At 43.1% G+C, this 17901-nt stretch overlaps 1 protein-coding gene and 1 pseudogene across 4 annotated transcripts in view; both read right to left on the minus strand.

The window, feature by feature from the left end:
* Positions 1-514: 514 nt before the first annotated feature.
* On the minus strand, positions 515-2990 carry LOC139412610 (T-complex protein 11-like X-linked protein 1; annotated as a pseudogene).
* Positions 2991-7328: 4338 nt separating this feature from the next.
* LOC139413430 (polyhomeotic-like protein 2) overlaps positions 7329-17901 on the minus strand; it is a 58567-nt gene continuing 47994 nt past the window's right edge. For all 4 annotated transcript variants that reach the window (XM_071160803.1, XM_071160800.1, XM_071160801.1 and 1 more), the window contains exons 10-15: positions 10758-10963; positions 9956-10088; positions 9704-9824; positions 9338-9458; positions 8929-9235; positions 7329-8716 (exon numbers count right to left, since the gene is read on the minus strand). In XM_071160803.1, coding sequence (XP_071016904.1) covers positions 8562-8716; positions 8929-9235; positions 9338-9458; positions 9704-9824; positions 9956-10088; positions 10758-10963 — 1043 coding nt within the window. In that variant the 3' untranslated portion in view covers positions 7329-8561. The remainder of the gene's footprint in view (positions 8717-8928; positions 9236-9337; positions 9459-9703; positions 9825-9955; positions 10089-10757; positions 10964-17901) is intronic.

Consider the following 17901-nt stretch of genomic DNA (forward strand, 5'->3'; position numbering starts at 1 on the left):
AAAAGTGCATAAACAAATCTTTGGTAGGTGCTTTAAATTCTAGAGTACATACCAATCAAACATGCTCAGAAGCAACTCAATCCTACATCCACTCAACATTATCCAGCTAATGTACAGACAGTAGCTGACATACATGCATACTCTAGTAAAATTATTATTAGGGTTGCCAAACCTGTAAACAGTGTTGAAGACATGGAATTTGAAATGCCAGTATAATTTGTTTATATATTACATACGTCTTGAGGGAAATACACTACCGGTCAAAAGTTTTAGAACACCTACTAAATCAAGGGTTTTCTTTATTTTCCCTATTTCCTACATTGTAGAATAATAAACGTTTGACTGGTACTGTCCATGTATTCCACTATCTCATGACCTGTCATATGTTTTTGTTTAACAAACTTAGCTAATGTATTTACATCCTTCTCAATTCTAAATAAACAGTATACACTCTTCGTTCTGTAAGTGTTGGATGGCAGCGTATGCAGGTGACCAAGGTGTTGGGGGTGGGAGACTATCTCGGCCTCTCCCAGTGGGAACAGGGTCCAAAGACTGTGCAGTTAATATGGACCATTCGCCTAAAGGCCATTCCCAGTTCTGCTAGCTCAGCAGCCTCAGATCAGGGGACATGAATCGACTACTTTCAGTGGGGCCTCTCTCCAGCATGGCCTGGAGGTAGCTCTGTACTCTCTCTACTACAGTATGTGTGGGATGCAAAGAGAGAAATCAGCCTGCTGCAATCGCCCATTTGACTTACATACCTTCCTAAACTGTACAACTGTATGAGACTTATAATTCTATCGATAAAGATTCAACTGACCTCCATATATCACGGGATAAACACAGTACTCATGCAGTAGTTACTCTAGAATGCTGAAGCATTATCTTAAGAAGTGCTGTACTTGGGAGGTCAGGTTCAGGTTGGTGGCGACTGACCCATGAAAGTGAGGATAGGGTTATCATCCTTTGCAAGGTCTGAGATCTGTCGCTCGAGCCCGTCTTCACTGTCCTGAGGCAGAGTTGGTCCTCCCTACGTGATCAGAGCCTCCTTCACCTGCACAAGCACCTGCTTCCCCAGCCCGAGCAACACCCCCTGCAGGTCAAAGTCCCTGAGCGCACCAGAGAGACTGGTGTCAAACATCCATTCTGCAGGATAAGGATTTAAGGAACTCTCACATTTGATTCTACTTACTGTATTACTTGTTTTTTTTAAATGTTTTTGGGGGGTTACGTTAACTATGGGCTATTTCTTGAGCCTGCAGAATCTGGGGTTTGTTGCATATGTTTACACAGCAGCAGTTAGGCTCTTTTGTCAACTTCCCTGTTTGGTCAAACATTACCTGCGCCCAGAGACAGTCAGTAAACCCCCCCCCCCCCCATATCTTACCTCCAGCAGGGCAGTGATGGTCTGCTTGAGTTTACCTACAAACCACAACGAAGAAAAAACAGCGTCCCCACGCTGTGTGCTGGTCAACAGCAGAACTGATGCCTCAAGAACTAGCGGGCTCAGTCTCTGTTCCAGTGCCTCCAAGCGGGCTCTGTCCATCAGAACTGTCTGTGGAGGGAGAGGAGAAATTTGAACATGAGCTACTATAACTATTTTTTACCGTTTATGTGGGGTTTCACTCCCACATAAATTATTGTAGGGTAATCTCAGTCTATTGTAATTTCCTTGTTGAAAATTGCTTCAACCACCTTCCTGGATTAGATTCGCCACTAAACTGCATGAACTGTCAATATGCTTATTGTGCCACTATGAAAACAGAACCGAGCAGGGTCCTGTTGTTTGATTACCTCAGGGTAGGTCTGGTTGTTGGGTCCCATCTCAGCAGACGCAGGTAAGCCCTGTCCAGAACAGATGTAGGACTGACTGGCCTGGGAGTCCCAGGATCAAGGTCTGACTGGGCACTGACCGATGCCTCCACTTGTGCTGCCACCTGAAGTCAAACGTTGGTATTGTCCATGAACTCTAGTTAGAAAGGTTTATTAAATTACTTTAAAACCAGCAAAATAAACAACAAAAAAACACATGGATCCACTTCCTTCTGGATGTTAGGAGCATGTCAGAATTGACAGGACTGAAATGTTTTTAAGTGTAGATTTACTCCAAGCACCTTGACTCACTCACCTGGCTGCTTCAACAGGTTCTCGTGGAACGTGGCTTGCTCGTACTGGACAGCTTGCTGCATGAGATGAGGACTGAGGCTCTGAACAGTAAAGTTGACCATGTTTGTCTTCATCAGGCCAAGGACTCGGAAGATCGCCCTGTTAGTCAGGAAAGGAAAATATTTCTTAGCATCAAACCAAAAGTAGGCCCAGGTCCATTTCTGGACATGTGGACCATAGCCAGGGTAATTATGATTAGAGCAGTGGAGGCTGCTGAGGGTAGACTGGCTCATAATAATGGCTGGAATGGAGTCAATGGAATGGCATCCAACCATGGGTTTGATGCATTTGATACCATTCCACCTATTCCGCTACAGCCATTACCACGAGCCTGTCCTCCCCAATTAAGATGCCACCAACCTCCTGTGGATGAGAGGAATATTCTGGGAAGAAACTTCTGAGTTGAACTATTTTGAGATTTAGTCTTTCACAAGGTAACTTGGTTACATTTCAATATCTGATATGATACATATAAACTTTTTTTAACCATAAAATGAGTTCATTGAGTCTGTCCCTCACATGAGGAGCTCCACTGGGTCCGATAAGTCTCTCTGGGTCTCGTTTAGGGGCAGGGAGGCCATGGTATTGATGATGTAGCCTGACAGTCTTTGCAGGACCAGGGCCCCATGATCCAGGTCCAGAACCTCCTCCACTTGAGCCCTCAGACCGCACATGGCCTGGCAGGAGCAGGGACAGCACGGTGTGACCACACAGGGGACTTCTTACCGGTCTTTGGGTGGGCTGGTCTGTCTGAAGACGAAGTCTCTGTTTATCACTATCTCATGTGCAAGGTTGAGATTGGAAACACAATTCTCCAAATCCATCAGCCTAGTGGTTAAAGTGTTGGGCCAGTAACTGAAAGGTAGCTGGATTGAATCCCCAAGCTGACAAAGTAAAAATGTGTTGTTCTACCCCTGAACAATGGAGTTAACCCACTGTTCCCCCGTAGGTCGTCATTGTAAATTAGAATCTGTTCTTAACTGACTTGCCTAGTTAAATAAAGGTTAAAATATATATATATATATATATATATATATATATATATATAAGAGTGATGGTTTGGGAGGGCTCCCTGGAGCATGGACACACATAGAGAGAGAACTAAACATAGTGCACTTTGATTACCAACAAAATTACATAATATGAATCTATAGGCTACCAATGATAGGAAAATGGGGAGACAAGGCATATCACAGCATGTTGCCTCCCCCATCCATGATTGGGTTTGCATTCTGTATGACTAGACCAATAAAAATAAAGTCATTATAGTCTCATATTCTCACTTTTGTCTGGAATGCATATTCACCATCAACAAAATGGGGTATAATGTCATACTGCATTTTGGTTAGTTTATTAAACTATTTCGAGAACCAAACTCACTTACCAGCACTTTTGTTGAGTCCTCAGATAATGTTAGTAAATCAGAGTAAAGTTGCAAATTATACACACACGATAAAATGCAACAGTATAGCACATGAATGTATCAGGGATGTGCATTTACTTTATTTATTTAACCTTTATTTAACAAGGAAGGGCTCATTGAGATTTGAAATCTCTTTTTCAAGAGCATCCTGGCCAAGATAAGCAGCACCAAGTCATTACACAATTACAGACAGACAACATGAAAAACTACAAGTAACCTAGTAAAAACCATAGAATTCACAAGAGTATAACAAAATCATAAAACAGCAAATTAAAAAACATTAACAGGTCAGGGAATTAGCGATTTAAAACCACCAATCAGGACAAGTTCTTCCAGGAGTATTTTGTAAGGCGTTCCAAGGCGATGGCGCAGAGCACATAAAAGCCCTTTACCAAATTCAGTTCGGACATTTGGAACAGTTAGCAGGATAAAGACCTGCGAACGAAGAGAGTACCCACCACATTTCTGAACAATAAACATGGGCAGATAAAATTATACTTAAACACAAAATGGCTTTGTAAATAAAAGTATACCAGTGACTAGAGAAGACCAGCCAGCCCTGGTATACAAAGTGCAGTGGTGCGTAATGGTTTTGCAGTTTAGAAATACATATAAATAAATCTCAATGAGCCAAGGTAAAGGTTGTCAATTGATCTCAAACACTGAGCGGTAGCATTCATGATACATACAATTTATCATCAGCGCAACAACGTTTAAAATCGGACCAAACCATTGCAAGTGCGGGAGACTTTATTCATAAAGGTTATATATGTAGTAAACATACTACAAATCTATACGCTGTGCACACATATTTGAAATAAGTAACAATTATCAATTCAACATACCCAAAATTGTCCTAACGTTTTATGTTCTGGTTTCAAGCTTAATGTTTGACACATACTGATGGTTTGCTCCATGGTTGAATGAAAACAGAGGGGCGTGTGTGTGCAGTGATGCCAATTTAGCAATTTTGTTGGTAGATTTAGCAACTTTTTTTTCAAACAGCACATAGCAACAAATTTAGCTACTATAAAATAAATATTTGGAACTTTTAGCAACTTTTGAAAAGTGACTCAAATGCTAAAATGCACGCATTTACCCTCTAAATGACACAACAGCGATTTTCTCAGTCACACTCATTCACAACACACGTGCCTGGCTGCAAAAGTGACGTCAGCAGCAAGCGCTCAGCTCGTGCACAGGCAGCAGCAATTTCAGCAAATTGCAAATCATTGTTGGCTGACTGCAGCATGGGTTCGACGAGCCAAACCCAATGAATATAGTTGGTAACGAATGTTTGATCTTAAACAGAACGTACATCAAGCAACATGTCTCAATCAAAATTGTACAGCCAGAAGTACAGAAAAGAGTGGGAGTCTGTACCTGAACAAATGTCAAATCATATTTTTTGCAGAGCCGGCCAGTCAATTTGAGTAAGATTATTGTGAATTATACGTATGTCATTTAGAAATCTTTAGCAACAAATCAACCTGCTTCCAGCAACTTACCCTGAACATTAGTTGGCAACACTGTGTGTGCTCTTCCAGTTCAGCCTCGAGACTGTGCGAGCCGACGGCAATTTTTTTTTACAATTAGGAATGGTACAAAAGTTCACCTTTGTGTATAATATTACCTGGGAATAAACAAAGCGGAAATGTTCGAGTCAATTTTTTAATTTGTTAAAGCACACCAGACAGGTGTGAAACCTGGTTTGAATGTCTATGGTGTGATCGAAACCATGGCAAGTAAACTCAGCAAAAAAATAAAAATAAACGTCCTCTCACTGTCAACTGCGTTTATTTTCAGCAAACTTAACATGTGTAAATATTTGTATGAACATAAGATTCAACAACTGAGACATAAACTGAACAAGTTCCACAGACATGTGACTGACAGAAATGGAATAATGTGTCCCTGAACAAAGGGGGGGTGGTCAAAATTAAAAGTAACAGTCAGTATCTGGTGTGGCCATCAGCTGCATTAAGTACTGCAGTACATCTCCTCCTCATGGACTGCACCAGACTTGCCAGTTCTCGCTTTGAGATGTTACCCCACTCTTCCACCAAGGCACCTGCAAGTTCCCTGACATTTCTGGGGGGGGGGTCACAGACATGCTCAATGGGATTGAGATCCAGGGCTCTTCGCTGGCCATGGCAGAACACTGACATTGCTGTCTTGCAGGAAATCACGCACAGAACGAGCTGTATGGCTAGTGGCATTGTCATGCTGGAGGGTCATGTCAGGATGAGCCTGCAAGAAGGGTACCACATGAGGATGTCGTCTTCCCTGTAACGCACAGCGTTGAGATAGCCTGCAATGACAAGCTCAGACCGATGATGCTGTGACCACGCCCCAGACCATGACGGACCCTCCACCTCCAAATCGATCCCGCTCCAGAGTACAGGCCTCGGTGTAACGCTCATTCCTTCGACGATAAACGTGAATCCGACCATCCCCCTGTTGAGACAAAACCCCGACTTGTCAGCGATGAGCGCTTTTTGCCAGTCCTGTCTGGCACAGCGATGGTAGTTTGTGCCCATAGGCGACGTTGTTGCCGGTGATGTCTGGTGAGGACCTGCCTTTCAACAGGCCTACAAGCCCTCAGTCCAACCTCAGCCTATTGCGGACAGTTTGAGCACTGATGGAGGGATTGTGTATTCCTGGTTTAACTCGGGCAGTTGTTGTTGCCATCCTGTACCTGTCCCACAGGTGTGATGTTCGGATATACCGATCCTGTGCAGGTGTTGTTACACGTGATTTGCCACTGCGAGGGCGATCAGCTGTCCGTCCTGTCTCCCTGTAGCGCTGTCTTCGGTGTCTCAGTATGGACATTGCAATTTCTTGCCCTGGCCACATCTGCAGTCCTCATGCCTCCTTGCAGCATGCCTAAGGCACATTCACACAGATGAGCAGGGACCCTGGGCATCTTTCTTTTGGTGTTTTTTGGTTTTTCAGAGTCAGTAGAAAGGCCTCTTTAGTGTCCTAAGTTTTCACAACTGTGACCTTAATTGCCTACCGTCTGTAATCTGTTAGTGTCTTAACGACCGTTCCACAGGTGCATGTTCATTAATTATGGTTCTTTGAACAAGCATGGGAAACCGTGTTTAAACCCATTACAATGAAGATCTGTGAAGTTATTTGGATTTTTACAAAATATCTTTGAAAGACAGGGTCCTGAAAAAGTTGCTGTTTTTGCTGAGTTTAGAAGTGACTATGGCTAAGCCTAAAAGCAAAACCCCAGACCACACATCACTTTTTGAGTGATAGGAAATTATTCACCAATCATAACACTAGGGACTAAAATAATCCCAAATCACTGATCAATTCTTCCCGCGCACTGAATGGTGACGTTTGTCTGCCACATATCCTAACTATTCAATCGCATATATTATAATTGAAAGCAGCCACTATTAACGTATTCAATACACCAACCCACTGTACTTCAATTGTTGTACAATCACTACCCTTTAAGCACCACTAGAGGACAGGCTACATTTGTGACAATATAATTCAGATGAATATGTTACCATGTACTTACACTAATACATGTCCCATGTAATAATGATACAAGACAGCAGGAAGGAAGGAGGATCTTTCGGAGTTCTGGAGACAACTGCAATCCACCCAAAGGACTATGTGCGATCAGTGAAGCTACTGGTCTTGCTACTGTACCGACATGCCATAATATCAAACTCAAGCAAATATAGATTTTAACACAAAAATAAAAACATACAACTGATTATGTTGCAGATTTATAATTGAAAAATGTTGTGTAACAAATTCAGTACTTCGATAAATACAGGCATTTGACAACGCATCATCTCAAACAATTAAAAACACAATTGACCATTCATCACATGACAAGCATACAATATTTTTTTAATAAAAACACTAAAAAGACACCTTCCCCAAGCCATGATATTTACATGTTTGCATATTTCAAAATACTTAACAATTTTTATATAAAACATTATGGATAACTTAAAAGCAAATTCCTTAAAAGGTAGCTTTAGACAGATCTTGACAACTCACCAAACCAAATATTTGAATTTCAAACCCAATCAAGTAATGTTGGTTGTATTAATTTAAACTATGGAGAAGAGAACCAATCATTTTAAGTGCTAGTGGAATAAAAGAGGTATGATGGTGAACATCCACAGTGAGTTCATTGAGTTACGCATCTTTTCAGCCTTGTGGTCAACCCATAGATAGCATGGGTCAACCCTACAGTCATAGAAGACCTCACAGGATGTGAAATCTGACCCAGGAATAAATAAAGGCATGGCATCTTGGTAAATCGCATTTGGAAAGAAGATCGTCTCTCTAAGCCCGTAAAATGTACAGAGAAAGTATCAATGTCACAAAGTAACAGCGTAAACTGCTCTGAGCACAGTGAAATGCCATGCAGTGTATAGTTGCTGATCATTATGAAATGGAGCTAAGCATCTGTTGTATAAGACTCAAACTGGTGACTGGCTTTCATTTGTTCCCTGACAAACATACTGTACACGTACGGCTGTCAATAACATCAGATCAGCACCAAAATAAAACATACCACAATGATAATTAAAAATCACAATTATACTTCAGAAGAAAGTAATGCAGATATACCCACATTTTCACATCTTTTCCTACAAGCTCAAATATATCCTTGCAGTGCTTTTAGCACTATTTGTGCCATTACTCTAACGCAGTCAGTCCATTAAAGTATTTCCCTGGAAACTTCTCCTTGACAACCAATGGAATGACCAGTTGTCCACCTGTCTGCAGGCCATGGATAAATGTACCATGAAGGAGCCAATCCAAAGGTGGGATGAAAAATGGTAGTGCAGAGGTAAGGTAGTCATCAGTGCGATGGCGACATGTTTAATCTTGTCCCAGAGTATGACTCCTTCCCACCAAACACAGACTAACACGCACACAGACATACACACAAATGCACACACATCAGCACCATATCAACCCATCATGGCTAAGAGTCTTTGAGCATGTTGATGCTTGCGTAGATCTTAAGTGCAGGTCCCAGTTTAATGTTCATGGCACTCATAAGGTGGTCCTCTTTCAGTAGGAGCATGGCCTGCCCGTCTATCTCCTGAGTGCGGAACTCATCTGCTATCTCCTGGCAGCCTATGAACAAGCCACAGCGAACCCATTAAATAAATGATCTAACGTCAAAGACAAGCATGAACACTGTCTACATAAGACAATCCACTGAGGAATTAATAAACGTTACTGATCCCCAGAGGGGAAATAAGCTTACTATCATCACATCATCATGCCTACAGAAGAATATAGTTATGGTGTAGGCCTAAGCTAAATACTGTATTTATGAGACTTACCTGGAAGGGAGAGAATGAACTCGTATACTTCCTCCACATTCCACTTGGTGGGGTCGTTGGGCAGGAAGTGCTGAGTGAGGAGAGGCAGCTCTCGACTCCGGGGGGACTCCTGGTCCGAGCCTCTCCCTGCCAGAAGTGACACCGCCTGGGGTGCTGGGGGCCCTGAGCTGGCTGCTGACAGGGGCGACGGAGGCTCCTCATAGCTGGACATGTCAGAGCAGGGGCTGGACTCTTCCTGGCTGGGTTGGGAGGGAATTGGGGAGGACACTGAACCCCCCTGGGTCTGCTGAGGCATAGGGGACAGCTTCTGAAACACAAAACCCATGAGTCAGCTCTGGTGTCACTGAGTGGAGCATGTTTGTTCACAGAGGAACTGTGATGTCAGTGGAGAAGTAGGAGATTATCCTACCTGCTTCTTAGAATCGATACTTTGGTGGCCGCTGTTGTGTGACCTTCTGTGCCAGCGGTTGGATGTTTTGCTCCTTTCTGGATGGAAAAGGCCTATCCGCTTCCTGCAACCAACATTATACCTGTTCCACAACAAGGATAATAGTTATGTCCACTCCCATCCCACATCTCAAAGCAACACTGCTGAGGAGCTTTGATGGATTTAACCCACTGAAAGGATCTAAACATTCTACATCTATCTGCATTGCTTGCAGTTTGGGGTTTTTAGGCTGGGTTTCTGTATACGCACTGTGACATCTGCTCTTTGTAAAAAGGGCTTTATGAATACATTTGATTGATTAGAAATGGTACCCCAAATGTGAATTACCTTTTTGCACACACCATGGAACAAAACCGTTTTGACCCCTTGAATTTGTAGGCAAAGTCCACCCAGCCACAGAATTCACAGCTCAGTTTGGGAGAATCTGAATCCTCTTGGTCTTTTAATTCTGTGGACAAATCAAAATAATTCCATGAAAGATCAACATCTCTTACATTATGAAGCTGTAGCACTTAGAAAGTCCATAAATGTGTTGCTTGCCAAATAAGATGGCTTTAATCACTCCATGACGTCCCTTACCTTGAGGTGTCAGCTCCTCTGTCTCAGAGTCTGTGGTGTTGGTGGGGTTACTAACAGGAGTCTTGTCGGGGTCAGAGGAGAGCTGCTCATGCAGCTTCTTTGGGCTGTCCATCATCACAGGCAACCGCTCAATCTGGGGAAGACAACATGTGATGGCTTAATGGCACTCTTTCCAAGCTATTTATTTATTTTTACTAGGCAAGTCAGTTAAGAACAAATTCTTATTTTCAATGACGGCCTAGGAACAGTGGGTTAACTGCCTGTTCAGGGGCAGAACGACAGATTTGTACCTTGTCGGGGATTTGAACTTGCAACCTTTCCGGTTACTAGTCCAACGCTCTAACCACTAGGCTACCCTGCCACCCCTATGACAGCAATACAGCAAAACAATGCTGTGTCCATAAGCTATAATAAAGCCTGTGCAGCAAACATCCACTAGGAAACAGGGAGTTGTTAATTGATAAGTCAAATAGGCACAGTCACTCAAGTGTGTATCAACATTTTGCGCCCCACCTCTCTCAAAAATAACACTTAATTGTGGTCTTAACATCTGTGTGCCTTCTTTCACAGACATCTCTGTATGGAACAATATTTCGGACTACAGAAGGCTATTAGAATTTATGACCAAGGCAAACAATAGTAAGACATTGCCCTTTGTCATTGCTTAGCACACAGAGTGATGTTGCAGGATTGTTTGTGTTTGTTGCTATTAGGAATATGCCCCTGTGGGAAATCACTCTTGAGATAGTGGCATGTTGTTTACTCCTAGCTGCTAAGGAGTACCATGGGAGAAGGCACTTACAGGGAAGGGTTCAGCTCCCTCCTGGATGACAAAGCCCTCAATGACGTGGGTGAGGACCTGGGGCTTGACGATAGCCTGGGGTGGCTTGTTCTCCCCATTCTGTGGGATGCTCCCTGTCAGAGTGGGCGCCTCGTTCTCATTTCCCGAGGTCATGGCTGGAGGTGGAGTCCCAGGTGCAGCATTCACCCTGTTGGTAGTAGTGACTCCTGCCAATTACAAATTAAAAGGAGCAGATAACGCATTGCATCATTCAATGATGTGGCCCACATTTGTACTCAATGTTTTAGAATGTATTCATGTCACTTTAATTAAGCTACAATATTATTTCACAGTGTGTACTACTGTTGTCTTCTCTAGTCATTCAAGTACTAATGTAAATAATTATATCGATCATCCACCTGTCAAATCCTGTGTAAGGGGCCCACTTCCATTACCAAGCGTTTGTAATTTAACTCACTAGATACGCATTAGTTACTGATGAAAATGTATCAGGATATCAAAATACAAAAACGGCCACCACAAAAATACTTATTGCTACCGTAATGAAGTAGTAACCTATGCATGAAAACAACAAACACTTCCGTGGCTGTTGCAAAAATGTTAAAACCCTTAAAAGTACTGATAAAGTTCAACAACTGTTCCATTTCAAAAAGGGAAATAAGAATTGGCTCACCTAAATTCTTCCTGCCGCTTCACTTGTGCTTTTATCCGATTCAATACACAAGCACGCGCTATGGCCTGCCTCTCTCTTTCATAGCAATAACTGTACTACAAAGCACGCGATACAGAACAGAGACACTCGCTCGATCGAGCCCTGCACCAATGGTGAGAGGCGGGCAGAGCAGAATAATTAAATACTTCAAAAAGGTACCGCCCTCTTTTTCCCCCATAGACATGTACTCTGCACTTATACTCTAACAATTAGACACATGAAAATAAAAACACTTCACTTATGTTGACAGACATTTCTGGTTCTTCTCACGTGAATAATCTCAGCCCTGCTAATTCACAGGGCTCAAGTCTATCTGAGCAACTACTGACACACAGGAACCGCTCTTTAGTCTTTATACAAATGCAGGTCCTGTGACCCAATGTAGCATAACATTCCACAATTGCAAACCAAAAGAAACCTTCATTCTCTTTATAAGGAAACATACTACAGGATACTGCACAAAATATGGTTTAAGTAAGCATAATAAATACCAGGAGCAGTTGGCTATATTCTGCAACTTTGGGTTATGTTCAACCACACAGTAGGCTCTGAATGTGTTGCAATCTGGTCCAAGCAGAGAGCCAGAGGTCCTGCCTCTATTTTTAGACATCAAAGATGACGGTCTGTTTATTTTGAACCTCAGTGGCAAGCGGAGCACCTCGACTATGCATTCACACCCAAGCACTAGTCATAAAAAAAGAGCCTTGTGGCTTTACATATTTCACTTTTACAAGAACAGTAGCAATAAAAACGGAACCTTTTAATATGATCTGCATGTTCAGCATTTTGAATGAGCGAAAGTTTAAGACTACTACCATCATAAAACACATTTTCCATTTGACTAAAAGATTAAAGCACAATATTTTTGTCCATAACAAATTTGACATTTAACTCTCCCCGACAGGAACACCGTGTCCACTGCTCCTCAATGGTTCCATTGGGGATAACCAGACAAGATTCCTCATCCCTGACCAAAGCCACGAGCACAGCTGACAAACATTAAGAACAGATCTGCCTCCAAACCTGGTGCATAATTTATCAACTGTGTGTAAATGTCTTACTAAATTAGGGCATATGTGACCCGTTTCAGGAAACTAGGCGTATATCACTATCAGACAATCTTTTGACATTTATCCAAAGACACCCTAAAATGGTGCCCCATGTTAAAGTGTACTTAATGTGACAAAACAAAAGTCCTTCTGAGGCAGCAGAAGTGTATTAAATATACTGTTGTATATTATGATTGTATAATCATCACAGGAGAGCCGTTTGAACTTTAAAAAAAAAAAATCATCAAAATGTGTTTTTTTTGTGGCAGAAATGCCTTCTCGAACATGTGAACTTTCATGTGTCTTAATAACAAACGTGTATGCCATCTGTAAATACTAATAAAATTGTTAAATTACAAGCCTAGTTGGTTTAGCAACAGAAAAAGCAGGAACCTTCCCGCTAGTCATGATTGGCTGAGAATGAGTGGGCTGGACATGCCGAGAGACGAGTTTGGATTGGTCTGCCATATAGCAGGCGTCTGTCCATTTGAGCTGGTCAGTATGTCTAGGTAATCCTGCTTAACACAGCTTTAATTTTTTTTCCCACCACGTAGTAAAACTGCATAAGTGTTGCTCTCCACTTTATGGAGGACCGAGTTTTGAAATCAGTGGAATTTGAGTATGATAGCTAAGGAGATGGAGAAAACAACCGTCTCCTGATTACATCTTCAAACTAAGGGCAACCATGGCATCCAACAGGAGACGCATCCATCCATGATATATACAGGTAAGATAGGCTAGCTAGCTACATTTTCAGATATTACACGTTTCAAATTTTGACAGAAAGTGGTTTCATTTCAAGTTAGTGTACTATTAGCTAGCTAACGTTAGCTGGCTGGCTCGCTAACATTACCTGTATGATCTTATTATTCATATCTCAGAACCATTTGCTAGCTAACATTGAACCTGGTTGGTTAGCTACCTGCAGATTCATGCAGGGTAGTAACGTCATGAGTTGTGATTATGGTTCATTGTTTAGCTAGCTTGCCACTATGCAAGTAACCATTTCGGTGTGTTCGATTTCAGAGCAATCTTGTGTGCCACAGCATAGAATAACTGGTGAATTTACAAACACTCAACACCCGAATATGACCGGTGTCAGTAAATGTTGTAAAAGCATAATTCAATTGTGGCAAGAAGCACAGTCACTGACGCTCCGGATAACATGAAAACAACTTAACCAGCTCTACCAGTTTGAGTAAAATGGTCTGAGTATTGGTGGGGGCTAAAACTTAAAAGGGTGTGAACGATGCTGAATGGGTGTAGACAAAAGAAGAGCTCTCCAGTAGGTACCAACACGTTCAAGGCCATTTTCTCAAAAGTGAAGTTACAGGTTTATCAACTTTCAAATGTTGCTACATAAGACCGAATCAAGGCGGTCGGTTACATGTCTAGATTCAAGGATTTTCTGGTGCAAAACATTATTGGGATTTATCCCATGGAACATACAGTATGAGTGTGGAAAGCTGTCATCAAGGCAAAGGGTGGCTACTTTTAAGAATCTACAATAGATTTTGATTTGCAACACTTTTTTGGTTATTGCACGATTATACATATAATCCAAGATGGCGTAGCAGTGCAGTGCAGATGCGGTTTATTTTTCAATCTCTTTTTCCATTTTTTTTTTTTCCATTTTTCCACTCAATCTGACAAGGATCCGCTATTTATTTAGGTAGCCAGCTAATTAGATAAGTTACTAGCTATTTAGTCATTGTTAAAACACTGCTAGCGGCCTTTACCCTCTGCTCAGGCACCAGCCGTGTTTTTTTAGCCTGGATAATACCTGCCAGCCTCGGACTGTTTTTCTCCACTACAACGCCAGATTCCTGCCGTAAACCCTGGACCATTGATCATCACAGCTAGCTAGCCCCGAAGCTAGCCCTGAGCCAGGCGCATCTCCCGGCTAGCAAACAAAATTATCACAACTACAATACCTCTTTCGCCATCTGGCCCGGTCCCTTCGTCAACACGGTGCCCCTCCGTACCACCACGACTGGTCCGCAGACGTAATTCCATCAGCTGTCCGGCCCTAGCCGGACAACGGAGCAGACGCTTCTACTTACCCCGGACTGCTAACTTTAAACGCCGTGTCTTCCGTGTGCTAGCTTAGTAACGACTACCTAGCGGCTTCCCTGTTTCATCTATTGCTGTTCACTGGACCCTATGATCACTTGGCTACTTAGCTGATGCCTGCTGGACTATCACGGTACTCCACTTTGTTTACCTGTTGGCACTAGCCCCGAACTCAGGCCCTGTATGTAGTTAACCGACCCTCTCTGCCCATTCATCGCCATTTTACCTGTTGTCTTCCCTGATTAGTTGTTGTCTCACCCGTTGTTGACTTAGCTAGCTCTCCCAATCAACACCTGTGATTGCTTTATGCCTCGCTTTATGTCGCTCTCAAATGTCAATATGCCTTGTATACTGTTGTTTAGGATAATTATCATTGTTTTAGTTTACTGCGGCACCCCTGGTCTCACTGTACATGCCTTAGATACCTTTGTCCCACCTCCCACACATGCGGTGACCTCACCCAGTATAACCAGCGTGTCCAGAGATGCAACCTCTCTTATCATCACTCAGTGCCTGGGTTTACCTCCACTGTACCCGCACCCCACCATACCCGTCTTCACATTATGCCCTGAATCTATTATACCACGCCCAGAAATCTGCTCCTTTTATTCTCTGTTCCCAACGCACTAGACGACCAGTTTTGCAAGCCTTTAGCTGTACCCTCATCCTACTCCTCCTCTGTTCCTCGGGTGATGTGGAGGCTAACCCAGGCTCTGCGTGTCCCCAGGCACTGTCATTTGTCGACTTCTGTAATCGAAAGAGCCTTGGTTTCATGCATGTTAACATCAGAAGCTTCCTCCCTAAGTTTGTTTTACTCACTGCTTTAGCACACTCCGCCAACCCTGATGTTCTTGCCGTTTCTGAATCCTGGCTTAGGAAGGCTACCAACAATTCTGAGATTTCCATCCCCTACTACAACATTTTCCGTCAAGATAGAACTGCCAAAGGGGGAGGAGTTGCAATCTACTGCAGAGATAGCTTGCAAAGTTCTGTCATACTTTCCAGGTCTATGCCCAAACATGTCGAGCTTCTAATGTTTAAAATTAATCTCTCCATAAATAAGTCTCTCACTGGTCCCACCTGTTATAGACCCCCCTCAGCTCCCAGCTGTGCCCTGGACACCATATGTGAATTGATTGGGGGGCAATCTATCTTCAGAGTTCGTTCTGTTAGGTGACAAACTGGGATATGCTTAATACCCCAGCAGTCCTACAATCTAAGCTAGATGGCCTCAATCTGACACAAATGATCAAAGAAACCACCAGGTACAACCCTAAATCCGTAAACATGGGCACCCTCATAGATATTATCCTGACCAACTCACCCTCCAAATACACCTCTGCTGTTTTCAATCAGGATCTCAGCAATCACTGCCTCATTGCCTGCATCCGCTATGGGTCCGCGGTCAAACGACCACCCCTCGTAACTGTCAAACGCTCCGTAAAACACTTCTGCGAGCAGGCCTTTCTAATCGACCTGGCCCAGGTATCCTGGAAGGATAATGACCTCACCCCGTCAGTCGAGGATGCCTGGTCGTTTATTAAAAGTAATTTCCTCACCATTTTAAATAAGCATGCCCCTTTCAAAAAATGTAAAACTAAGAAGAGATATAGCCCTTGGTTCACTCCAGACCTGACTGTCCTTGACCAGCACAAAAACATCCTGTGGTGGACTGCAATGGCATCAAATAGTCCCCGCAATATGGAACTGTTCAGGGAAGTCAGGAACCGATACACACAGTCAGTCAGTCAGGAAAGCAAAGGAAAGGCTAGCTTTTCAAACAGAAATTTGCATCCTGTAGTTCTAACCCAAAAAAGTTTTGGGACACTAAAGTCAATGGAGAACAAGAGCACCTCCTCCCAGCTGCCCACTGCACTGAGGCTAGATGACACAGTCATTACGATAAATCCATGATAATCAAAACATTTCAATAAGCATTTCTCTACAGCTGGCCACGCTTTCCTCATGGCTACCCCAACCAACAGCTCCGCACGCCTCGCAGCTACTTGCCCGAGCCTCCCCAGCTCCCCTTCACCCAAATCCAGATAGCAGACAATCTAGCAGACAATCAGCTGGGCTAGACAATCTAGACCCTCTTTTTCTCAAATGATCTGCCGCCATTGTTGCAACCCCTATTACCAGTCTGTTCAACCTCTTTCGTTTTGTCCGAGATCCCTAAATATTCGAAAGCTGCCGCGGTCATCACTGTCTTCAAAGGGGGTGACACTCTAGACCCAAACTGTTACAGACCTATATCCATCCTGCCCTGCCTTTCTAAAGTCGTTGAAAGCCAAAGTTAATAAACAGATCACTGACCATTTTGAATCCCACCGTACCATCTCCGCTGTGCAATCTGGTTTCCGAGCTGGTCACGGGTGCACCTCAGCCACGCTCAAGGTCCTAAACGATATCATAACTGCCATCGATAAAAGACAGTACTGTGCAGCCATCTTCATAGACCTGGCCAAGGCTTTGACTCTGTCAATCACTGCACTCTTATTGGCAGACTCAATAGCCTTGGTTTCTCAAATGACTGCCTCGCCTGGTTCACCAACTACTTCGCAGACAGAGTTCAGTGTGTCAAATGCGAGTGTAGCGAAATGCTTGTGCTTCTACTTCCGACAATGCAGTAATAACCAACGAGTAATCTAACTAACAATTCCAAAACTACTACCTTATACACACAAGTGTAAAGGGATAAAGAATATGTACATAAAGATATATGAATGAGTGATGGTACAGAGCGGCATAGGCAAGATGCAGTAGATGGTAACGAGTACAGTATATACATATGAGATGAGCAATGTAGGGTATGTAAACAAAGTGGCATAGTTTAAAGTGGCTAGTGATAGATGTTTTACATAAAGATGCAGTAGGTGGTATAGAGTACAGCATATACATATGAGAAGAATAATGTAGGGTATGTAAACATTATATTAAGTAGCATTGTTTAAAGTGGCTAGTGATATATTTTACATTAATCCCAATCAATTCCCATTATTATAGTGGCTGGAGTTGAGTCAGTGTGTTGGCAGCAGCCACTCAATGTTAGTGGTGGCTGTTTAACAGTCTGATGGCCTTGAGATAGAAGCTGTTTTTCAGTCTCTCGGTCCCAGCTTTGATGCACCTGTACTGACCTCGCCTTCTGGATGCTAGCGGGGTGAACAGGCAGTGGCTCGGGTGGTTGTTGTCCTTGATGATCTTTATGGCCTTCCTGTGACATCGGGTAGTGTAGGTGTCCTGGAGGGCAGGTAGTTTGCCCCCGGTGATGGGTTGTGCAGACCTCACTACCCTCTGGAGAGCCTTACGG

This window comes from Oncorhynchus clarkii, chromosome 7 (assembly GCF_045791955.1).
Source record: "Oncorhynchus clarkii lewisi isolate Uvic-CL-2024 chromosome 7, UVic_Ocla_1.0, whole genome shotgun sequence".
NCBI lineage: Eukaryota > Metazoa > Chordata > Actinopteri > Salmoniformes > Salmonidae > Oncorhynchus > Oncorhynchus clarkii.